Source organism: Balaenoptera musculus, chromosome 11 (genome assembly GCF_009873245.2).
Source record: "Balaenoptera musculus isolate JJ_BM4_2016_0621 chromosome 11, mBalMus1.pri.v3, whole genome shotgun sequence".
Taxonomy (NCBI): domain Eukaryota; kingdom Metazoa; phylum Chordata; class Mammalia; order Artiodactyla; family Balaenopteridae; genus Balaenoptera; species Balaenoptera musculus.
Genome location: NC_045795.1, coordinates 15,608,624 through 15,634,980, shown reverse-complemented (window position 1 = coordinate 15,634,980; position 26,357 = coordinate 15,608,624). Strand labels below are relative to the sequence as shown.

The window sequence follows — 26,357 nt, the reverse complement described above, 5'->3', positions numbered from 1 at the left end:
CCCAACTAAGCCTCTGTGCTCCTTGCTGGCGATTCAAACCCATTTCCTTGGCTCTGCTGGCTGCAGGACCGCAAGGCCAATGGCTCTTTCTTTCTGATGGAAGATCGCCACCCTGTAATGTTACTGATTTCTCTTATGTTTTGGGTAATAAAACCACCTGCCCTTTGTTGGTAGAATGTGCTGGTAAAAGTTTTCTTTTGTTTTAGATCCATCCACCTCAGGTGTCAGAGGTGTATTCTGCATCTAAATATAGCACATAATGCCCATCATCCAATACGTGCCCTGAGGAAGAATGCCTTTTGCCACTCCTTCTGGAGAATATTGCCAAGGCAGCTTTGAAATGGCTTTGTTCTCAATGTGCCTTTGCTGAAATTGTTTTCCTCATACCAGTGTCTTCTGAATAGTTACCTCATTTTTCCCCCCATTTTCAGAGAGCCGTGATACACAAATTGTGCCTGACCTTGGTGTCTCTCCTTTTGTTTTTGACGCTTACGAAGACCTTCCCTGTCACCTGCTTGGTTGACGACTGGTTTGTTCATAAAGCAAACTTTCTGACCCGACTCTGCTACTTATATGTTGTCATGCAAGCCTCGAAGCCCAAGTATTACTTTGCCTGGACGTTAGGTGAGTTTGTTGGAGGGTGCTAAATGAATGAGGGAAAAATGATACTCCTTGGATGGCTTGGCCAGAGCAACATTTGGATCGCCTAATCTGAAAAAAGTCCAGTGCGTGATGGAAGGCAGTTGAGCCGGGGTCACTTTCTACCTTGCAGACTAACCGTCTTCTTTCCCGCAGCCCATAAACTCAATTATCTGTGATAAGGAGGAAGGAAATCCTGGCTGTTGTTATTAACAGACGTCAAAACCTGGAAGCTGCTGCTTCTACCAATCAAACTTGGAAAGCTAGGGAAAAATTCCGGCATGATCTGGCTTTCTGGTAATTTTTCTGGGTTGTCTGTAATACAGGATACACACTGACTTAATTTTATCAACACATGTGCTCATTTAGGTTACACTTCTTCTTTAAGAAATTGTTGGTTAAGCTTTATGCCTTAGAAACTGATTTCAAGTGACTTTTTTTGTTTTAAAGGTAGAAAGTTCAACTTTATTTGGTATTATCACACTTTTTTTTTTCCTGTGAGATAACTTTAGTCAATATTAACCTTTCATCTCTTTCCTTTTAAATAATTTTAGACCAGAAAAGTTGAAACCTTTGCTAAAGTGAGCAATAAACCTTCTGTTTACTTACCAAGAATGGTAAAGTGTTTTGATAAGGCATGGTAACCCTATCTATTTCACATTTGGAACCCTTTCAGGAATGGAAGCTTAACACCTTAGCTGCCAGTGACCTGGGGCTTGATGTCAGGGAACAGTGACTTGGTTTATGAAGTCAAATAGATTATTAAACAGTTCCTAGTGCTTAGTCCATATTTCATAAGGGCACAGCACTTAATTGAGTTCTCTTCTCTCATTTCATGCTCCAAGTTTATAGTCCCCAAATCAAGTTCGTAGCTACTGTTTTTTTTTCATTTATTATTTTTATTACGGTGAAATATACCTAATGTAAAAGTTGCCATTTTAACCATCTTTACTGTACGATTTAATGGCATTAAGTTCATTCACAGTGTTGTGCAACCATCATCACCACCATCCATCTCCAGAACTTTTCCTGAAACAGAAACTCTGTCCATTAAACAAAGCAATAACCCCCCCATTCCTCTTTCTTCCCTGCTCCTGGTCCAAATTATTTTTAAAGGTCACAACGTTCAGAGACAAGTTCAGTCTAGTGCAGTATTTATGTTACACTTGACCAGAGAGAGACTTCAGAGCTTTTCCAAAATCTGCCGTGGGGGAAATTTTGTTTCTGGTCCCATTCAGTTTAATTCAAGGAGTTTTTTTGTGGAGTACCAGTCCGTGTGCTATGAGGAACTCAAAGGTGAGTAAGATATCTCAGCCCCCAAGATCGTTACAGCCTGTGAGGACACAGACGCGTACACCAATGAGGCAATACACGTCAGGAGCTGTCCCAGTAGTAGGATTACAGAGGGGATAATGTACATGGACTGGTCCTTGGGGAGGGCTTCCAGAGTCTCCTTGTATCTGATTCCTTTTTCTGCAGATGCTTTATTACTGAAAAATAATTTCCTTCATAGGTAGGCATTAGGCCTACTATGGATGGAATACTGGGCATATTTTTCTATGTGAAGTAGAGTTTTCGCTTTGCTCCAACCTTGAGAGAGAGAGAGAGAGAGAGAGAGAGAGAGTGTGTGTGTGTGTGTGTGTGTGTGTGTGTGTGTGTAATAGAATCTCACTCCTTTCCTAACTTCTACTTCTTCACTTTTCCTCCTTTTCTTTTCCCCTCTCCCTCCCCTTCCCGCTCCCATATTCTGTATCCCAGGGCTTATGGGCTGGCTCCTGGACTAAAGCAGCTCCTGATTTAAGGAGGAAAGAAAGGCCATTCCGTAGTCTCATAGGGAAAGTCTAACATGAGGTGGGTTGTGCTGGCGGGGACCTGGGTGGGGAGGGGCTTACGGGGCACAGGGGTGTCTGCCGTCAGTCTGCTCGTTGCGGAGTGACCCCAGATATTTGGAATAGAGGAGTGACCCCTTCCATGGACAGCTTTCTCCGTGGACTTACCTCTTTGTCTATTCTCCCCCACTGCCCTTTCTTTGTTGTTTCTCGTAGCTTCAGTAGAAACACTTCATTACTTTGTATGGCCTCAATTTGAAGTTTGTTGTAGTTTAGATTGCATGGGCTGGTCTGAAATTAACCTTTGTATTATTTATGAGTAAAGAAGCAATGAATAGTGTAACAGGGAATGTTTAAACTGCTTAACTGAATAATTGTTTTATCCAGCTCCTTCAAACACCATTTACATATAATTGATGTACTAATTGTACATGATTATAAATTTAATCCTTAAAGCTGGCCTCTTGATGAATCTCAGCTGAGATGCACTGTGTAAGCCTAGTTCTAGCTACTGTTTCTATTGAAAGAGTACAGCTATTTTCTTTGGACTTCTTAGCATACGAGGCTGGTTGGTTGTTTTTCTTCTACTAATTAGTACTAATTAGTGAGACTCAGTTTTAGCCCAGGCTGTGTTCTAAATATCACAGATTCCAAAATATGGGTGTCCAAATGAATTTATCTTCAGTCATATGTTAGAGCCGTGTACAATGCAAGCGAAGCCAGTTTTAGACTGGTGAAATTAGAACCTCTAACTTCTCTAAAGCAAAAACCAGTCTTGGATACAGGGTAGCAGAATGCGCTAAGGGGAGCAGGGAATTCTGACCTCGTCTAAATGCAGCAGTTCTGAGAGTCACTGCTTCTGGTTCTTACATTTATCTTTCAGATGACTCCTAGCCACTCAGGCTGTGGAGCCAGAGTTCTAGTATTCAGATTCTGGCACTGTTTAACATTAAGATCACTCAGGTGGTAACATTACTAAGCTTTAGTCTTCTTAATAGCAAGATGAGGGTGGTAATAATAACAATAATAATGGTGGCAGCTAACCATTCTTGAGTGCTGACTTGGGCCAGGCCCTGTGTTATGCACTCTACATATATTCAATTTGGTTTAATCCTTTCAACATCCCTTTAAAATGGGTACTGTTATTACATCCATTTTCTACTCAGGGGAATAGGTTTCTAGAAGTTAGACAACTCTCCCAAGGCTGTGAATGGACCCTGTTCCCAAGTGGAGAAGGGAATCCAGGAGACCTGTTATTCCCACCCTGAACCACCATCTTGCTCACAGTGGTGTGATTAAATGAGAAATGTCTGTGGAATGCTTTACAGAATCCTGGGAAAATAGTAAGGACCAAAAAAAAAAAAAAGAAGTCATTAGTCTTCTGGTTTTTTTTGTTTTTTTTTTTTTCAGATCTGACGCTGGAGATGGGAGAGGGAATTCCTGGGTTGCTATGCTGGTCCCAGCATGGTCAGCCCCAGCCCTGTTTTTAGTTGTCAACACAACCCTCAAGGGCTTGTCCTCTCCTGGTTTAGTTTATTTCTGTCATTCACAGTTTGTGCCCACACATTTTAAAACTCTTGGTTTCTTAACTGGTACACCCTGCCTTTGTTCTTCTTTTTCTTTTCCACTGAGTTTCCCTCCGGTCGGCTTGGGAGAAAGATGTATTAGGACTCGGTACTTTTCCTCCTTTCTTCTAAAAGAAACCAGATCATTTTACAGTGAAGCTAAGCATAAGATAAGCGATATTAAATCATCAACGATGCCAAAAGGAAAGGAGGCATACTTAGAGTGGCTGCTTTTTCTTCAGAAGTCCAGCTTGAGTTGGACCTGAACTCCCATAGAAATGGAATGAACAGAGCTAGCGAAGGAAAGTTTTCTCTGAGCTCTCCCCCAGATCTCAGACTTTATAATTTCATTAGTTTATTTTTCTTAGGAAAATATTCTAACAGACTGAACTTGAAAGAAGATAAGAGAAAAAATTAGCCTCTTGGCTATCATAATACAACTGTGTTGATTTCATCAGATCTCTTTTTGAGTGTAAAAAATTCCATTAAGGAATTGAGTAGAACTGAAATACAGCCGGGGGACATTTTCATAGAGTTCAGTGAAGTGACATAACGATGGACACAGGACTGACTTTGTGGGTAGGGTGGCTTTGGTCATTGTGTCCACATGTGGCCTCTATGGCAGCTGGTCCCAAATTCACATCTCTAGAACCGTTCTTTTTCTTAGGTTCTAAATTTTTCTAACTGTATCTTGGCTGCCCCCACTGATATCCTACTGGCATGTCATGCTTAACATGTCCAGAACAAGCTCCATTTTCTCTTTCAGAGCTGGTTCTCCTCCTGATATAATGATATCAGCCTGTGTCCCGCCATCTTTAATGACAGCCCTTGGACGGAGTCCCCTATATCTTCTGGTCTCTGAGCTTATATGTATTTTCACCTTTTTCCCTTTCTCCCCTTATATCCAGTTGGTCACTAAATCTTCCTGTTTCTTTGCTTTGCTTCTTCATTCCTCTTTTTTTCATTTTGCATTCTATGAGCATCTAGCACCTTCCTTCTTACTTAGCAGGTGGTCACTAAATGCTAGTGAATGAATAAAAATGAATGAATAAAAGTTGAGGTCACCCAAGAGCCAAAACTGATTCATAATGGTACCAGGTCCTTTAAATTTATTTTGGTTTCTTTTCCAAGGAAACTGTCTCTCTTCATCTCAAAACTAGACAGACATTTAGTATCTTTTAAAGCAGCAATGTGACTTTTGTTCCACATCCTAATGTGTTGTTTTAAAAACCATAGCTGATGCAGTGAATAACGCAGCTGGCTTTGGGTTCAGCGGAGTGGATAAGAATGGAAATTTCTGTTGGGATCTGCTTTCTAACCTAAACATCTGGAAAATTGAGGTGAGTTTATCATGCTTTTGAATCAAGCTGCCATTGTGAATAAAGCAGATGGTTTGCTGTGAGTGTGGTATCCATAGAAGTTTATCATCAGTGTGCAAGGAAAAGCTGCTATCAGGAAATGCTGGCTCCAGCAGGCTTGGGGACATTTTGTATCTTGGAACTTCTTTCCTTTTTTTTTTTTTCTTTTCTTTTAAGGTGCCTACTTTCTTGGCAGTATTAATGGTTCAAGTAATAACAACACACGAAAAATCTGAAAAAGAGCCAGGAAAATCTTTTTGTTGCTTACATTCCTGTTCTATCAGCTAGAAAGTACAGATATCATTTTCTCTTGTTCACATTCTCCTTTCGTCAGTCAAGGGTACAGACTAGCAGTTGTATTTAGATTTCAATATTGCCAGTGTTCTCGGTGGTTCCTTTAGAAACATTTATAATGCATTCACTTTTAAGAATTGTAATTGGTGCACAGCTTTTAGACCACTAGAATCAGTGTGGTTTTTCTTTTTCGCTGGCTTTGTTCTTGGACCACAGTTCTGGATATGTTTCCATCTCTAGTGATGGTCTCTCTGGGGCCACATCCTTCTTGGTTTCCTTGGCATTGTCATCCCTAGGAGCTGAAAGAAATGCCAAGTCTTGGGCCCTTTTCCTCCTGGCAGCTGGTTGGGAGGAAGGGCATGATTCTCAACATACCGAAGTGTTGGTTCTCTAGCCAGGTGACTCATGGTTGCTGGTGGTTGATTTTCCACCCGCCACAGGGCAGGCAGAGTGCCACTGGAGAGTTTGGGCAGAAAGGGGATGTCCATATAGGGCAGGAAGCCCAGGATGTGGAGACTGACCACCTGCCACCCACATTTGGTGGAAACTAGGCCATCAGGGGACCTGTGTTCTGGGTAAAGGGCTGAGTTATGTATTTATTATAAAAGAAAACCAGAAGGAGAAAGTTTGTATTTCCAATAAAGTTGATATAGAGCAAGGAGCTAAAGAATACCAAGGAAGTCTGTCTTATTTAAGGCACCTTGAAGCTGTGTGTATAGCATTTTATTAGCCGTAGAAGGTGTCTAAATGGATAAATAAAACTCCGTAGGGTTTTGACATTAAAAACTCATAGTACAAAAGTCTGTCTATCCGTCCATCATTGGTCTGATATCTCTCTCCCTTCCTTTCTTCCTTCCTTCCAAACATATTACATTAGGCCAGTGTGTGGCCTAAGATTTTCTTATGGTTGAAACAGAAAACAGTGACATTTGCACTTTTCAACTTCGTTAGGAATTCTGGTTCTTAAAGGTTTGCTTCATGCTTTCTACCACCAGCCTTTATTAAGTCTTTTTTTTCTTCTTTTTTCTTTTGAATGAGAAAACCCAGTTGACGACTTATTTTGGAATCTCTCTTCCTCAATGGTTGATTTACCTGCATCATTGCCAGTTGGGTGATGTTTGTTTTCTTTTCTGTATTGTGACTCCTTCATGCATAAAATCTCCTTACTATTCTAGATACAATTGGAAGCATTTGAACCTGTGCAGCTATTTGTAGAATAACGTCACCAGACTGACCTGGTTTACAGATGGCCACAGAATGAAAAGATGACAATTAAATTCAAGCCGTCTCCGTAATGGCGCTAAATTCACATGATGAAACTTTTCCGGTGGCAAATCCCATTTTAGAGTATTTAGTTTTAAAATTCAGATGACTTAAATTTTGTGTTTCACCAGAATGGAAGGAAAACCTACAAAACATTCCTTTAGTCGTCCTATAATTTGAAAATAGATTGAGAAAAATTGAGACTTTGTGAGCCAAGTTTTAGTTGCAAAGTAAATCTTATAAACCCCAGAAAATTTGACTGTGTGCGATGGAACAGCGGATCTGCTCCTGAGTCAGTAGTCACTGTTGAAATAGCACGTCTAATCTGCCGCCAGGGAAATTCTGGGGAGGACTTTCCATTTCTTGGGGTATTTTTAAAGCTAATGATAGGTGTTATTTTCTCCTTTCTAGACTGCCACAAGTTTCAAAATGTACTTAGAAAACTGGAATATTCAGACAGCTACTTGGCTAAAGCGGTAAGGAAAACAAAAACGACCTCATTACTCATGGCACTGGGATATGTTTAGATGGGTGTCATTAGATGAACAGCGATAGTCTGCCAGTGGTAACCTCATCTGACACTTGTGTTTGGTATTAACATCTATGCTGTGTAAATGAAAAAGTAGAAATACAGTTAATTTGAGGTCACAATGTAGCATATTTATATCACTGTACCAAATACTTCATACTGCCATTACTGTGTACCAGGTACTCATTTAATCCTCATAACAATCCCATGAGGTGTTGGTAATTATTATCCCCATTTTACAGATGAGGAAAGTGAGGCACAGAGGGGTTATGTAACTTGCCCAAAGTCACATAGCTAATGAGCAATAGATATGAGCCCATATCTCATAGATAATAGATATGAGTGTCTCTCCAGAGCCAGGCTCTTAAGCTCTATGATGTGCTGCCTCTTATCTAGAGGAGAGCCGATTGCTCAGATGTCATGGAGGGTCAATGTCAGCATCAGATCACTGAAGATTGCTGTGTTTATTTCATCCCCCGTATCGAAAGCTTTATGGTACCCCAAATGCTTATGCTTTTCAACTTTGTATTTTTGTTGTTTCTCTGTCCTTTTGTTTTTCTACACATTCCAAAGTTAGAAACATTAGTTATTGTGGAACTAATGATATGCTATCCTTGAAGTGGCAAACTTGAGCTTGTGAATATTCCTATCACATGAGTGCAGGGAGAGTATAAAAATATTAAGCTGTTGATTCTGTTGTTTTTGATAAGTAGCATTTTTCATCAGTTAAAACATCGGGGTAAAAGAAGAGACAATGTATAATAATTCCAACAAAGTAAACTCATGCAACTACTCTGAACATGCAGTTTTTGAAAATTTGCCCTTAATGTTATTGCTATTCATTTTGCAAGTCATTTTAGCATAAACCTCTTTCTGTATATTGAATAATCCCAATGTATGGAGAGTCCTACAATCTCCACTAGGAGTTCGTTCTACATAAACATTTTTTATGTGACTGAACATACATGTGGGCACATAAAAAATGAAAAAAAACTATTTAAAAATCATTTTAGAAAATGGAATATTTCATTCATACAAAAAGATACAGAGGGTAAGAAACAAATACCCATGCCAACTACCTCTCATTTCAAAAAGAAACATTACAAATGGAGTCCCATCCTGTGTTTCTTTCCTCAAATGCATTCCCTTTCTTCCTATGAAGAGAGAGCTGTAGTCCTTAGTTTGGGTTTAACTTGGTTACTTTTGACAGCCCAGCCAGGCTGGATTGGTGTTAACTGTTGGGATTTCTGTTTTACTTTTCATCTGGGCTCGCATTTAGGAAGCCATGTAGTTGCTCCTACGGTGCCACTGGCAATCCGTAGACTGAATTTGGCAGGAAGTCCCCTGTCACGTCGTTTTAATAAACAACCAAGAAGCCAAAGATCTCCAGGGTATTTGCTGACAGTTTCTAGAGTCTTACAATGTCCTCACTCTTTAAGGCAAATTCATGGATTGGAATCCAGTAGACACTGAGGACTGAAGAAGACATGTAACTGACACGTTGATTTTGTGCTGGAGTCATGGCCAAGAGAGATGAGAAGGCTGCAGTGTTGATGAGTTAGATGACATTGGGGCCAGCGTGGAAAAGTAAATTAATTTAGACAAAATAAAGATCTCACTTCTAAAGACCCTTACCCTGATTCTAAAAGTTTTAGTGCCAATGGCACTTATTTATCCATAAGTATCCCTGGTAGATTAGGCCATTGGTGGAATAAGCTTCTATAAGGCAGGAGCTCTCGTTGGGGAAAAGTGACCATTCTGACTTTTATTAGATATTGTGTGATGGGGTCCAGATCATTTAGTCCTACAGAGGTTAAACATTCATGCATCTTACAAAGAGATTGAACTGTGAATGGCCCGTCTGGGAGTGTTTAAGAAAACTAGAGCTCAGAGCTGCTTGGATTGCGCTGCAAGTGCCTGAATAGGGTGAGGCAGGCATGCCATCAATATTGGATCAAATGATTTCTGCATGATTGGTTCCAAAATGATGCAGGTGTAGATGGAAGTTTCTGGTATGTTTGACCTGTGGCCCGTTGTACCTTCCTGTCTTCACAGAGTGTGCTATGAGCGGGTTCCCTGGTACCCCACAGTGCTAACCTTCATCCTGTCTGCCTTGTGGCATGGTGTCTACCCTGGATACTACTTTACCTTCTTAACTGGAATCCTTGTCACGCTAGCAGCCAGAACGGTAAGCTCCCTTTGGCTGTGGGGTCTTTTCCTTAGTAATCGGATGCCTGTGTGTTTGTTGTCTTTTAGGTCCCGGCAGAAGTGGTGTTGGGGGTGATGGTAGGAGTGATGTTTTGAAAAATCAACAAGTCTTCCCATTAAAGAAATACTTAAATATATTGGAACTTATGGTCATAAAATGGTTAAGCATTTTATTTTCATATTACTTGCAGGGGGTGTTTGCAAAACAAAAGGACTTTTAGGAACAATGTTTAGTGCCTTAAGAGATGAAAACATTTTTAATCATTAAAGGCTGTAAACATACAGTCTACTAATTACAGGTGACAATGATTATTAATTAACGTAGGCTCTGTAAAACTTCATTTTGCTTATACTCTACTTAATTTCTCTTTTCATTATCCTACACCTAAAAATAATTTGGTTTCTGAGCAACCGGTAAAATTGCAGCTATAGGAACTGTTCTCTTAAAGATTGCTCTCAGCTCTCATGTTGGATCCAATTAAATTAGTTTGTGTAAAGTCCTTTGTGAATTTGATAAATTTGGTTCTCTAGGTTTTGGGGGTAGCCTTCAGTTTGTCCTAGACTGTTCCTGCCATTTGCTGGCTGTAGAGCAAGAATAATAACAGAATTTAAAAATATGCCTGTCCTCAAAGAATGAGGTGAACATGTATATAAGTAATTACAATTCACTGTATTCTAACTGTCAAATACAGAGCTTTGAATTTTATTTCATTTCAATACTTGATAATGATTGTGGCATTCCTTATTCAGGTGCCAAGAGCTTTTAATGAGATTTGTTGAGCTGTATTTTAGATGTGGATTTAGGAGCCCCAGCACAGCTATTCATTCATTCTTTTTTTTTATTTTAAAAATATATTTATTGAGTGCCTAGTACGTGCCAAGTACTGTAATGGGTACTGGAGAAGAAATGGAGAGTAGAACAGATGTGGCCCCTGCTTCTGGTCTAGTGCTGGGAATAGAAATGGATAACATCTTCATATTTGTTAAATGGAGAGACAGGTAGAGTGGGAATTCTTTTCCATTTCTTTCAGCTATTCACTCATTCTTGAATTCATCTGTTCTATTAATATTTCATGAGCCCTACTATATGCTAGTAGGTGCTGGGCTATTGCAGTGAACAAAAGTTCCTCGCCCATGGAATTTTTTAGTTAGAAGAAGGTTTGTGGGGATACATGTGTGAACAAGATGGATAATTGATTATTCTGATTAGCACACTTTAAAGTACATATTTTACGTATTTGTGCATTGAAAACAGAAGACATTTTCTTTTCTCCCATACATATACTAACTTGGATCACAAAACTAAAAAACAGATGGGAGGACAAACTTGAACAAAGGCCAGAATTTTGTTAATACTTTCAGAGTATTATTTCTTAAGATGTCTTTAGTTGATTTCAATGGGTATAAAAGGATTAATTTCTGTAAAGCCTCTTGGGTGACCTGGAAATGTTTTTCACAGATAAGTTAGGTAAGAGATGGAGGGAAGAGGGTTGATAGAACAGTATTTCCATTTTTTTTCCAAAAGGAGAATGAACTCAAACAGTCATGAAGTGTCTCAGGCCCGGGAAGTTACCTAGTAAAATCTCTTACATGCTTTTCAATACTGCCCACAGATGGACCTCTAGCCTCTGTCCTGAGGAACTCAGAGCTGAGGAGGCACTCTCAGCTTCCCAGGCAGCCTTTCCTGCTTTGAGGCTGACCTACCTATAAGCCAGCCATTGTTTCAGCTCTGTCTTTGGTTCTGGCATCTGGAAATTAGGTGTCTTTCTAGAGCCAAATCTGTGTCAAAAGACCTACAAATGAGTATCCTTTGACCCAGCATTTTCCATCTCAAAGAATGCTGTTTTCTTGTCTGGAAAATAGGCATACTGATGCTTACATGATAGGCCTGTGGGGAGAGTCAACAGAGATGATACCCATAAAGAATTCGCACAGGCTTGGCACACAGTAAGCACTCAATAAATCGTAGCTCATGTTATTATACTATTATATTATTACTGTTATTCAAAGGAAATAATTAGGAAACAGTGCAGAGACTTTTCTACAAGAGTATACATCACAGAATTGTTTACAATAGCAGGGGATAGGAGACTAACTTTCCCATAATTAAAATTGTATCAGATTAATATTTAATGACATGGAAAAACATTCATGCTATGTTACTAAATGAAAAAACAGGCTAAACATATATTGACGCCACTGGAAACGTAAATATGGATATATATGAATATAAAAGGACTTGGAAGGTATATGCCAAGTTTTTCAACAGTGCTTTTCTCTGGGAGATATTAAAGAAAAAAAATCTGATTCTGCTTAGTTGTTCTTTAAACATTTTTCTACAGTGAATGAACATACATTTTTTTAATAATAAGAAAAACCATAGTGGTATTTTTAGTTGAAAATAGAACTCAGATGGTTGGTAGTTTTTATCTCCTGTGTTCCTGAGGGGTATTACCTGCATGCATGGAGTAAAAGTTTCTATTTTTTGCATCCCCCCATACACCATGACTTCCTTGGTGAGCAGGTGAGGAACAACTACAGACATTACTTCCTTTCTTCAAAAACCCTCAAGGTTTTCTATGACATAGTCACCTGGGCTGTCACTCAGCTGGCCGTCTCTTATACAGTCGCCCCCTTCGTTATGTTGGCCGTTGAACCCACCATCAGTTTATACAAGTAAGTTTCCACTGTTCTCGATTGCTCTATAGTAAACTTGTCTCTTCTCTCTGTGTTTGACTTAGGAGTTGGCAAATTGAATCAATCAGTACTGACAATCTCTATGTATGGTTTCGATGGGAAAATGTCTAGAGAAAGCTTTAAGAGGAAGTGTCTCTCCTGGAGATGCCAACAGACAAATAGTAATACAGTGAGCAGAGTTGACAGGTAGCCCTTCAGCCACGCCTAATGTAAGTAAGAGATGCTTATGGCAGTGAATTCTGAAGGGATGTATCCAGATTACAAACTCAGAGGGTGAGTTCACTGCCTTTGCCTCTTTTTCCTGGGGTTAGGCTATGTTGGAGGCCGTGGGGCACTCAGAGAGGGACAGAAGCGAGGGACAGGAGCAGGCCACAGCTGGGGCTGGGTTCAGCCTACACACAAGAGGCCTTTAGGGAAAGGGTGTCTTAGGGAAAGGGTGTCAGGCCCTTATATTCAAACACCAGCCCTCCAGATGAACTGCAGACCTCTTTGTGCTTACTTTTATTGTTTCCCTCTTTTGTTGAATTAGTCGTGTTTCTCTACTCTTGGAGAAATGGTTGCATGACTTCTGGCAAGTTATTAACCTCTTTTACCAGTGTTTTCTCAACTGTAAAATGAAGGTAAGAATAGAATTCACCTCCAAGCACCTTTAGGTGTTAGGATTGAATGAGGCAAACGTGCAAGGGGCTCAGCCCAGTGTCTGGCATGTAGTCTGTACTCGATAAATACCAACTTGTGTTATTTACTGATTTGCAGAGACTTTTGCAGATTGAGTTTGGACCATAGCTACAGTCAGAAAAGTGGCTTAGAGATAAACATGCAAACGTGCCTTATTGTACATCAGGGATTGGACTCACTGGTCAGGAATGATCAAAGAAATTTTACTACTTGGTACAGGTATCAAAGTCTAGGATGACTTTTTTTTTCCAGGTTATAGGAAAGGAAGGTAGAGGGAAGTACACCATGCTCCTCAATGAAATCTGTTTCTATAATGCCGATTAGGTCCCAGGAGTTATGTCCGTATAATATGGAAGTTGAGCTGGTTTATACACAAATTTTTCTAGACAAGGGGTGCCAGAATAGTGGAAAAACAATGAAATCTTCAGCCAAAAAAAGCCCTCAGTTCAGCTGCTACAGTGAACTAGGAGCCATGAGTGCCCGCCCCGCGCTGGGCTCCCTCTTCTCACAGGCGCCCCGCCCAAGCTGCACCATCTTGGTTTACCTCCTCTGCACCCTCTCTCCGGGCAGCCCCACTTGCTCACAGCTCTGTTGTCCTTTCTCTTGTCTCAGCGCCCTCTAGCCAGCATTTGCCCTTCATTATCTGGGACTGTTATTGCCCCCTGAAGCAGCCTTAGCCCAACTGCGCTATCTGCCTGGCTGTCCAAGTTTCTGGCTTGGGTGCTCATCGTCTGTGTTAGCGCTCTGGTTACAGAGTCTCATAGGTTTTGAGTTGTCTGCTTCCGTCTTCATAGGTTAACTTGTAACCCTGGGCCCTTCTCTCCCTTTTCTTTGGAGGTGCCCGACCCCCTCCACACTCCCTTACTCTAGGGGAGAGAGCTGCTAGTGAGGAGATGACTTTATAAAGAAATGGAACGGTGAAATAAAAAATGGTCCATTAAATCAGATTTTTAAAAAAGAGGTACTTGTTTTTTTATAACAGGCATTGAAGCACATTGACTTGCATTCCTGAGTAAGATGGATGGGGCTGAGGGTTTCCTCCAGTGTTTGGAAAATCTAAGTCCCTATGAGGACTAATAAACAGGAACTGGAGAGAGACAGAAAAACCACCCTAGTCCTGGTGTTTTAAGCACATGATGTTGCCAGACGCAAGATTGTTTTCAGGAATATATGTATCATGTTGTAGCAGAAATGCCTGTATTTAACTCAGTACCATTTAATACCTACAGTATGCTGGGTACTTTTCTAGAAGCTGGGGGATGGGATGGTGAGCAAAAGGTAGAAATCATTCTTACTTCCATGGAAGAGATAGCTTGGTGGAAGTGACAGGAAATAATTGAAAATTTTATTAATACCCACTAACATCATACTCTGAGTGAATGGTACAAAGATTTATGATGTAACAGGAATCTGCTCTTGGGAGAAAGCAGCGTTTGAGTCCTGGAGTCTGAGGGTGCTGAGAGTGGTGGATGGAACACTGTGGGCTGTGTTCCAGACCCAGGGAGCAGCATAGATAAGCCCCATTGTGATAGGAGGAAGCCCCGAGAAACATGAGTGTGGGCAGAATATAGAATCAATCCAAGGTATAGAGCAGTGAGCTGAGAAGAGACAAGGGTAGGTATCAGTGTCCCTGTTTATCATATATGGAAGTGGAGGCTCAGAGAGGGTGAGCAGTTAAACAAAACTCACACAGCAAGGCCCGAGTTTCAGATGCAAAATTTTTTCTTCTTTTTTAAACAGCAAGAGCAGTAGTGCAGTTACTAAAAATTTCTCTAGGAGAAGCTATTTTGGATGAATGTTACTGCTAGGGGAGTAGCACAAAATGGTGATTTGTTTGTGATCACATGCATTTAACCAACTAAGCATGCTAATTTCTATATTTAGGCAGGAGTTCTAAGGAAAGAATTAAATCATTATCAATCCAGATCACTCATGTAGATTTCCATTTCTTTTTAAAAACAATCTAGTTTATTTTTTTTTTAGAAAACACCTTTGTTTAGGGTGAAATTGACATTTCTGTCACTTCTGTCAATTACAAGCAATTCAACCTAATACGTTGTTTTCATAGTTGCTTATGTATATAATTTAAGTTCCCTATCTATATCAGCTCTGTCCAATAGAAGTTTCTACAATGACCAAAATACCATCCAGTATGTTGGCCACCAGTGCATGTGGCTGTTGAGCTTTTGAAATGTGGCTAGTGTGACTGAGGAACGGAGTTTTCAATTTATCTAATTTGAATTTTAACAGCCACATGTTGCCAATGGCTATTATAGATTGCCTCTCAAAAATAGTTTTCAGAATCTTTTAAAAATAATTATTTTCAGAAACTCTTAAGAGAATCACTGAATCTGGCAAAAGAAATTAAAATTGAATCATCTTTTTAGTCGAGGTGGCTCTAGATGCATTCCAGATCCGTTCCTCACTAGGGGATAATTTAAATAACTGGCAATGAATGGCAGTTGTATGCAAATCCATTTCTCAGGATACCCTTCCCTGATTGACATTTAAATGTTAGATGGGCTTCATTTTTCTGTGTAGTCACTTTTCAATGTACAGTGACTACAAATCCCAGCTTTAAATTTCTTAGTCTAATTTTTTTCCTTTAAGTTGTAAATGAGCCCCAAGTGAACATGTAAATGTATTATGAAAGAACTTGTGATTCCAAAAAGATGGTGGAGTAGAAGGACTTGAGCTTACCTCCTCTTGTGAAAACACTGAAATCACAACTAACTGCTGACCAACCATCAACAAAAAAGACTAGCATCTACCAAAAAAGATATTTTATATTCAAAGACAAAGAAGAAGCCACAGTGAGACGGTAGGAGGGGTGCTTTTGCAACATAAATCCTATACCCATCAGGTGGGTGACCCACAAACTGGAAAATAATTATATCACAGAGGTTCTCCCACAAGAATGAGAGTCCTGAGCCCCACGTCAGGCTCCCCAGCATGAGGGTCTGGCATCAGGAGGAGGAACCCCCAGAGCATTTGGCTTTGAAGGCCTGTGGGGCTTGAGTACAGGAGCTCCACAGGACTGGGGGAAACAGAGACTGCACTCTTGGAGGGCGTGCACAAGTTTTCATGTACACTGGGACCCAGCACAAAGCAGTACCTCCATAGGAGCTGGGGCTGGACCTACCTATGAACCTTGGAGGGTCTCCTGGGGAGGCAGGGGTCAGCTGTGGCTCATTGGGGGTGGGGTGGGGCAAGGACACTGGTAGCAGAGGCCCCAGAGGATATTGATCAGCGTGAACTCTCGCAGAGGTTGCCATTTTGGCATCAAGACATGGCCCTTCCCACCAGCCTACAGGCTCCAGTGCTTGGATGCCTCAGGCCAAACAACCAGTAGGGTAGGAACACAGCCCCACCCATCAGCAGACAGTGAAAGTGCATAAAGCCATACTGAGCTCACAGCCACCTCTAAACACACCCCTTGACATGGCCCTGATCACCAGAGGGAGAAGACCCAGCTCCACCTACAAGTGGGCAGGCACCAGTCCCTCCCGCCAGGAAGCCTGCACAAACCTCAAGACCAGCCTCACCCACCAGAGGGCAGACACCAGAAGCAAGAGGAGCTACGATCCTCCAGCCAGCAGAAAGAAGACCACAAACACAGAAAGTTAGACAAAATGGGACAGCAGAGAAATATGTTCCAGACGAAGGAACAAGATAAAAACCGACAAGAACAACTAAATGAAGTGGACATAGGCAACCTACCTGAAAAAGAATTTAGAGTAATGATAGTAGAGATGATCAAGATCTCAGAAAAAGAATGGAGGCACAGACGAAGAAGTTACAAGAGATGTTTAACAAAGAGCTAGAAGATTTAAGAACAAACAGAAATGAACAATACAATAACTGGAATGAAAAATAAAGTAGAAGGGATCGATAGCAGAATAACTGAAGCAGAAGAACGAATAAGTGAGCTGAAATACAGAATGGTAGAAATCACTGCCGTGGAACAGAATAAAGAATGAAAAGAAATGAGGACAGTCTCAGAGACCTCTGGGACAACATTAAATGCACCAACATTCACATCATAGGGGTCCCAGAAGGAGAACAGAGAGATAAAGGGCCTGAGAAAATATTTGGAGAGATTATAGCTGAAAACTTCCCTACCATGAGAGAGGAAACAATCAAGTCCAGGAAATGCAGAGAGTCCCATACAAGATAAACCCAAGGAGGAACACACTGAGACACATATTAATCAAACTGACAAAAATTAAAGACCAAGAAAAAATATTAAAAGCAACAAGGGAAAAGTAACAAATAACATACAAGGGAATCCCCATAGGGTTATCAGCTGATTTTTTTCAGCAGAAACTCTGCAGGCCAGAAGGGAGTGGCATGATATTATATAAAGTGATGAAAGGGAAAAACCTACAACCAAGAATACCCTACCCAGCAAGGCTCTCATTCAGATTCAACAGAGAAAAAGTTTTACAGACAAGCAAAAGCTAAGAGAATTCAGCACCACCAAACCAGCTTTATAACAAATCCTACAGGAACTTCTCTAGGTGGAAAAGAAAAGATCACAACTAAAGTCAAGAAAATTAAGAATGGGAAAGCTCATCAGTAAAGGCAAACATAAAGTAAAGGTAGGAAATCATCTGCACACAAATATGATATCAAAACCAGCAATTGTGAGAAGAGGAGAGCACAAATGCAGGATATTGGAAATGCATTGGAAATTAAGTGACCAGCGACTTAAAACAATCTTGTACATATATAGACCGCTATATCAAAACCTCATGGGAACCATAAACCAAAAATCTACAATAGATACACACACAAAAAAAGAAAAAGCAATCCAAAAACAACAATAAAGATAGACATCAAATCACAAGAGAAGAGAACAAAAGAGGAAGGGGAGAAAAAAAGACCTTCAAAAACAAATCCAAAACAATTAACAAAATGGCAATAAGAACATTAATATTGATAATTACCTTAAATGTAAATGGATTAAATGCTCCTACCAAAAGACATAGACTGGCTGAATGGATACAAAAACAAGATCCATATATATGCTGTCTACAAGAGACCCACTTCAGATCTAGGGACACATACAGACTGAAAGTGAGGGGATGGAAAAAGGTATTCCATGCAAATGCAAATCAAAAGGAAGCTGGAGTAGCAATACTCATGTCAGACAAAATAAACTTTAAAATAAAGACTGTTACAAGAGACAAGGACACTACAAAATGATCAAGGGATCAATCCAAGAAGAAGATATGACAATTGTAAATATGTATGCACCCAACATAGGAGCACCTCAATATATAAGGCAAATGTTAACAGCCATAAAAGGAGAAATTGACAGTAACACAATAATGGGGGGGGCTTTAACACCCCACTTTCATCAATGGACAGATCGTCCAGAGAGAAAATCAATAAGGAAACACAGGCCTTAAATGACACATTAGATCAGATGGACTTAATTGATATTTATAGACCATTACATCCAAAAGCAGCAGAATACACTTTCTTCTCAAGTGCACATGGAACATTCTCCAGGATAGATCACATCTTGGGCCACAAATCACACCTTGGTAATTTTAAGAAAATTGAAATCATATCAAGCATCTTTTCCAACCACAACACTTGAAATTAGAAATCAATTACAGGAAAAAAACTGTAAAAAACAAACATGGAGGCTAAACAATATGTTACTAAACAACCAATGGATCACTGAAGAAATCAAAGAGGAAATCAAAAAATACCTCGAGACAAATGACAATGAAAAGATGACGACCCAAAACCTATGGGACACAGCAAAAGCAGTTATAGGAGGGAAGTTTATAGCAATACAGTCTTAACCTCAGGGAACAAGAAAAATCTCAAGCAACATAACCTTACACCTAAAGCAACTAGAGAAAGAAGAACAAAGAAAACCCAAAGTTAGCAGAAGGAAAGAAATCATAAAGATCAGAGCAGAAATAAATGAAATAGAGATGAAAACATTAGCAAAGATCAGTGAAACTAAAAGCTGGTTCTTTGAGAAGATAAACAAAATTGATAAACCTTTATCCAGACTCATCAAGAAAAAAAGGGAGAGGACTCAAATCAATAAAGTTAGAAATGAAAAAGGAGAAGTTACAACTGACAGCACAGAAATACAAAAGATCATAAGAGACTACTACAAATAACTATATGCCAATAAAATGGACAACCTAGAAGAAATGGACAAATTCTTACAAAGGTACAACCTTCCAAGACTGAACCAGGAAGAAATAGAAAATATGAACAGACCAATCACAAGTACTGACACTGAAACAGCAATTAAAAACTTCCAAGAAACAAAATTCCAGGGCCAGATGGCTTCACAGGTAAATGCTATCAAACATTTAGAGAAGAGTTAAACACATGTCCTTCTGAAACTCTTCCAAAAAATTGCAGAGGAAGGAACACTCCCAAGCTCATTCTATGAGGTCACCATCATTCTGATGACAAAACCAGACAAAGTCATCACACACACACAAAACTACAGGCCATTATCACTGATCCTCAACAAAATACTAGCAAACCGAATCCAACAACACATTCAAAGGATCATACACCATGATCAAGTGGGATTTATCCCAGGGATGAAAGGATTTTTCAATATCCACAAATCAATCAGTGTGATACACCACATTAACAAACTGAAGAATAAAAACCATATTATCATCTCAATAGATGCAGAAAAAGCTTTGGACGAAATGCAACACCCATTTATGATATAAACTCTCCAGAAAGTGGGAATAGAGGGAACTTACCTCAACATAATAAAGGCCATATATGAGAAACCCAGAGCCAACATCATTCTCAATGGTTAAAAGCTGAAAGCATTCCCACTAAGATCAGGAACAAGGCTAGGATGTCCACTGTTGCCACCTTTATTCAACATAGTTTTGGAAGTCCTAGTCATGTCAATCAGAGAAAAGAAGAAATAAAAGGAACCCAAATTGGAAAAGAAGAAGTAAAACTGTCACTGTTTGCAGATGACATGATACTATACGTAGAAAGTCATAAAGATGCTACCAGAAAACTACTAGAGCTCATCAATGAACAGTAAAGCTGCAGGATACAAAATTAATACACAGAAATCTCTTGCATTCCTATACACTAACAACAAAAGATCAGAAAAAGAAATTGAGACAATCCCATTTATCATCACATCAAAAAGAACAAAATACATAGGAATAAATCTACCTAAGGAGACAAAAGACTTGTACTCAGAAAACTATAAGACACTGATGAAAGAAATCAAATATGACACAAACAGATGGAAAGATATATACCATGTTCTTGGAATTGGAAGAATCAATATTGTCAAAATGTCTATACTACCCACAGCAATCTACAGATTCAATGCAATCCCTACCAAATTACCAATGACATTTTTCACAGAACTAGAACAAAAAACTTTAAAATTCATATGGAGACACAAAAGACCCCAAATAGCCAAAGCAATCCTGAGAAAGAAAAACAGAGCTGGAGGAATCAGACTTCCTGACTTCAGACTATACTTACAAAGCTACAGTAATCAAAACAGTATGGTACTGGCACAAAAACAGACATATAGATCAATGGAACAGGATAGAAGCCCAGAAATAAACCCACGGACCTATGGTCAATTAATCTACGACAAAGGAAGCAAGAATATACAATGGAGAAAAGACAGTCTCTTCAGTAAGTGGTGCTGGGAAAATGGGACAGCTACACGTAAAAGAATGAAACCAGAACATTCTCTAACACCATATGCAAGAGAAACTCAAAATGCATCAAAGACCTATAAAACTCTTAGAAGAAAACATAGGCACAACACTCTGACATAAATTGCAGCAATATCTTTTTGGACCCACCTCCTAATAAAAATAAAAACAAAAATAAACAAATGGGACCTAATTAAATTTAAAAGCTTCTGAACAGCAAAAGGAACCATAAAACAAGAAGACAACCCATAGAATGGAAGATAATATTTGCAAACGAAGCAGGTGACAAGGGATTAATCTCCAGAATATGCAAAGAGCTCATGCAGCTCTACGTCAAAAAACAAAACAAAAAATGAACAACCCAATCAAAAAGTGGGCAGAAGACTTAAATAGACATTTCTCCAAAGAAGCAATACAGATGGCCAAAAAGTATATGAAAAGATGCTCGACATCACTAATTATTAGAGAACTGCAAATCAAAACTACATTGTGGTATCACCTCACACCAGTCAGAATGTCCATCATCAGAAAGTCTATAAACAGTAAATGCTGGAGAGGGTGTGGAGAAAAAGGAACCCTCCTACACTGTTGGTAGGAATGTAAATTGGTACAACCACTATGGAGAACAGTCTGGAGGTTCCTTAAAAAACTAAAAATAGAACTACCATATGATCCAGCAATCCCACTCCTGGGCATATATCCAGAGAAAACCATAATTTGAAAAGGAACATGCACCCCAATGTTCATTGCAGCACTATTTACAATAGCCAAGACGTGGAAGCAACATAAAATGTCCATTTACAGAGGAATGGATACTGAAGATGTAGTACATATATACAGTGAATACTACTCAGCCATAAAAAAAGAATGAGGGCTTCCCTGGTGGCACAGTGGTTGAGAATCTGCCTGCCAATTCAGGGGAGAAGGGTTCGAGCCCTGGTCTGGGAAGATCCCACATGCCGCGGAGCAACTAAGCCCGTGAGCCACAATTACTGAGCCTGCGCGTCTGGAGCCTGTGCTGCACAACAAGAGAGGCCGCGATAGTGAGAGGCCTGCGCACTGCGATGAAGAGTGGCCCCCGCTCGCCGCAACTAGAGAAAGCCCTCGCACAGAAATGAAGACCCAACACAGCCATAAATAAATAAATAAGTAAATGAAAAAAAAAAAGAATGAAATAATGCCTTTTGCAGCAACATGGATGGACCTAGAGATTGTCATACTAAGTGAAGTAAGTCAGATAGAGAAAGACAAATATCATATGGTATCACCCATATCTAGAATCTAATTTTTTTAAATGATACAAATGAACTTATTTACAAAACAGAAAGCCTTACAGATATCAGAAACAAACTTATGTTTACCAAAGGGGAAATGTAGATTGGGGGGATAAATCAGGAGCTTGGGGTTAACATACAAACACTATTATATTATAAGATATCAATTGATAACCAACAAGGACCTCCTGTATAGCACAGGGAACTCTACTCAATATTCTGTGATAACCTATATGAGAAAAGAATACAAATGAATATATATATATATATATATATATATACTGAATCCCTTTGCTGTACACCTGAAACTAACACAACATTGTAAATCAACTATAATCCAATAAAATTTTTTAAAAAAGAACGAAGTTGTCTTAGCTCAGGCTGCTATGACTAAATACTATAGACTGGGTGACTTAAACAGCAGATATTATGTCTGACGATCTTGGAGGCTGGGAAGTCCAAGATCAAGATGCTAGCAGATTTGGTTTCCGATGAAAGCTCTCTTTGTGGCTGGCAGAAGGCTACCTTCTCACTGTGTCCTCACGTAGCAGAGAGAGAGACTGAGGGAGACAAGGACAGCAAAAGAGATGGGGTGAGGGACAGTGAGAGGGACACAGAGAAAGAAGGCTCACGCTCTGATTTCCCTTTATTTTCTAATAAGGGTACTAATGCTGTCATGGGGGCCCCACCGTCATTTCCTCATCTAAACCAAATTACCACCCAAAGTCTACTTCTCCAAATACCATCAAATTGGAAGTCAGGGCTTCAACGTATGAATTTGGGGGAGGACACAAACATTTAGCCAGAGCAGAACCTTTCTATGAAATCATTTTCAAAAGCAAAATCTCATGTTGTTGTCTTTAACTAGATAACACTTTATTAAATTCAATGTATAAGAATGTTAGAATTTGTGTAGGAATTTTTGTAGATAGAAAACTCCTTGAGAGTAGAACTATGCTTTATTCATCTGTGTATCTGGAATACCTAGTTTAGTCCTAGCATGCTCTATAAATGTTAGCTGAGTTTTTCCATAACAAAAAGATGGAAGTATTGCTTAAAATTTGAGAGAAGTATGGAATGTCAGAATAGGTTACTAAACCTCCCTGGGAAATTGAAGTTTTTTTTCCCTTGACTTCCAGAATATTTGGCTTTAATCTAACAAAATTGCTCCAGTGTAGATTTGGCCACATGTAAAAGATTAAGGCAAAATGCAAGAACAAGTACATTTTACGAGAGCAGACTTTGAAAGCTGGAGTTCCCTCTGCCTGGGGTGTGCCTGTGAGAATCCCAGCTTACACTTGCTGAGCCAGTGTGTTTATCTGTAGAGCTGTTATTCACTCTCATTAATGTCCTGGTTTAAATAGTAAATCAGACGGTCACTTACCTGTGGCTATTCACCCCTCTGCTAATTACTACCATTATGTCTATACGTCTCTTCTTTTCCATTCCCAAAAGAAGGGGTGGGGTCTTTGCCTTTTGTAGATCCCAGTTCAATGCTTCGTACATCCTAGGCAGTAAATGCTTATTGAAAGAAGAAATGAAGATATGTTTGCTTCTGCTGGAGCTTTTAACGATTCTATAGACCTGACATTATGATCACAGAAGCTGGGGAATGATATGTAAATCAACTGTGGGTCCCCTGCCCCTTAACATTATTTTCCTTTGCTCTTCAAAAAGCATTGGAGAAAGTGTAAGTTCAGTTTTCCCAAATGGATATAGAACAATTTTATAAAAGCTGTTTCTAATTACTTGCATTCATTGATGTGTACAGTATTTATTGAGCATCTACACTGTGTCCAGTACCACACTTATGCAATAAGTCCACAAACCTCATAAGCAAAACTTGTTTTAGTTTGGATGAAAATCGAGTTATGGAGTAGGCTTTTGAAATCTGGATTCTTCAGGCTCATAATATATACAAGAACCCCTGACACTTAGTGGAGCACATTGGCTAAAGTGTCAGTTGCATTTGTGTTTGGGGTAGGGCTTCAATTTCATTCCATGCCTCCTTAGACTTTTAATATGGTGGGTTTCTAGCTGTCAGGGTTGATTCTCTCGATCTGCTTATTACATCAGTGGGACATCGCCATACGTCTGTCTGCAGATGGGCTGGTTGGTTTGCTCTGCCCAGCTTCGTGGTTTTGGTTCATCCCTGGCCCGCTTACCCACCAAAGGGAGTTATCTGTGGAGTGGATCAAGGCAAGCCTGAGGGCAGTCAGGTCCGCCAGTACCAAAAGGTGATGTAATTGCTTCATGTGACATTTCACACATACACCCTTGTTTGAAATATAATTTGTGTGTTTATTCCTAGGTCCATGTACTTTTACTTACACATTATCAGTCTCCTGATCATACTATTCCTGCCAATCAAACCACAAGCTCATAATCAAAGGCGGCCTCAGACTCTGAACTCTGTTAATAAGAAAAAAATAGATTGATACCTCCAAAAAAAAGAAACAAACAAAAGCTGAACACGTAAGACTGCAAATCACTGGACAGAGGAGATAAAAAGACTCCAGAGTTCTCCAGTGACTTAGAGGTGATGTTTACATGCATCTATTTTGTTTTGATTTTTTAAGTGCAGGGAGTATTTTTATAAAGCTTTTTTTGTACCATTGAATCAGCCATGTCCAGTTGATTTAATACTTTCTAGGACATTTGAGTAGTATGGATGTGTGTGGAGAATGTGCTAGAACTGCAGAGACGGTCCATTCTGGGCTAGCTGGGTCTTCACTTTTCTGGCATGATCTCCAACCACTGAAATCTGGACGTTGGGAACCCGGGCGTCTGCTCCAGAAGTTAGAAGGTAAAGCTGAGATGACATGTCTTCCAGAACATATGCAAGACGGTTGTTCCTTGGGAAGTCCCCCAATCCTTTGCCTTGTGACATTACTGTTCTCAAACACATTAACTACACTCAGAAGACTGCCGGGGAGGGACCGTGTGGAGAGAGGTTTGCAGAATACTGAAAATTCAATGAGCCTGGAGGACTAACTGTGAATGGACACTTGAATGGATTGGAAGTCAGGCACGTGCCCTGAAGGTGGCTGCGTTTCCCCCCAACCCTCCCCCCACCAGGGATGTAACACTTCTTTCTTCTGAAATGAGCCAAGATTGGAAATCAGAAAGTCTCCTGTCCACATACCAGAAGTCTCAGAGGGGCTACTGTTTTCCAAATGTTTTCCATTGCATATGTGCCTTCTGCTTGCCCAGGCATGGCCCTGAGAAAACACCCAGATTTCACATCATTAAGGCAGAGGGATGTCTTTTTATAAATATTTTTAAAAGTAATTTAAAGTTATATTGAAGTTTGGGAAGAAGAGGCAGATATTTCTCTTTTTTCCCCTCACTTCTCAGAGGTGTTCATGATCACAGCCATGATGTTCACTTGGGCTGGTTTCCATTTTTTTCAGTTTCATAGCTGATTAAATCTGACATTGTTTTAGTTAAAACATCCTATTAGAAAGCAGAGATTGAAAAACGGTTTTCCTTTCTATCTTTGTAATGAATGTGCTGTGGCTCCTTTGGGAAACTTCTATTGGGTGATATTCTATGTGGGAGAAGGAAACATGGCATTAAATGTTGTGGAAAATAATAATGATAATAATAAAATATATGCTACAATGTTGTACCCTCAATCAAATACCTTGGGAGGAGAGAATCTGTTCAAATCAGATGGTGAAAAATGAGTTTCTTACTAAATCAATACTGCATTTCTACATAAAGGAAATATTTCTAAAAAGAATTGCTTTTTGTTTGTGTCAGACTTGCTGTTCTGAAGCACGTGTGTGTATTTTGTGTGTGTTTTAACAAATGTGTACAAGGTTTTACTTGCTTATTATTTGAGCATCACACGTTCAATTTGTACTACATGTCAGGTGCTTGGATGTTTTTGGTTTGATTTCTGAGCTTCGTTCCTAACGGTGCAAGTAGGATTAACCTCCTTTTACAGATGAAGAAACAGAATCAGGAAGACGGCTGCTAACCGCCCCACAGTCACAGACTTAGTGCTTGAGCTGAGATTTGAATCCAAGACGGTCCCAAGAAAGCCACTGGCCATGGATCTTTCTATGAGGTGTCCTGCTGGTGCATCTCTTTGGACAATGAAATGTGAAACGATGTGCTTGTCCCTTAAAGAGTTTGTGTGGTCCTGGTGCTGCTCAGAACCAGAGCTCTAGTCCTTATGTGAGACGATGGAAGTTAAGAAGTAGCACTTTTGTGCCAGCGTAGGAGGCTCACCCCAGTTTAACCAGGGAACCTTGTGGCAACCCTACTTTGCTGTCCCGGGAGGAATATTAGATAGTGGATAGAGGGAAGAGAATGTAG

The 26,357-nt window shown here is 39.8% G+C and overlaps 1 protein-coding gene across 3 annotated transcripts in view; it reads left to right on the top strand.

The window, feature by feature from the left end:
• Nucleotides 1-25,776, top strand: part of MBOAT1 (membrane bound O-acyltransferase domain containing 1) — a 108,188-nt gene extending 82,412 nt beyond the window's left edge. For 2 of the 3 annotated variants that reach the window (XM_036870429.1, XM_036870427.1), the window contains 6 exons: nt 432-624; nt 5,270-5,373; nt 7,360-7,424; nt 9,533-9,665; nt 12,210-12,361; nt 24,343-25,776. In XM_036870429.1, the coding sequence (XP_036726324.1) occupies nt 432-624; nt 5,270-5,373; nt 7,360-7,424; nt 9,533-9,665; nt 12,210-12,361; nt 24,343-24,469 (774 nt within the window). In that variant the 3' untranslated portion in view covers nt 24,470-25,776. The remainder of the gene's footprint in view (nt 1-431; nt 625-5,269; nt 5,374-7,359; nt 7,425-9,532; nt 9,666-12,209; nt 12,362-24,342) is intronic. The other variant, XM_036870428.1, reaches the window with a different exon arrangement.
• Nucleotides 25,777-26,357: the final 581 nt, after the last annotated feature.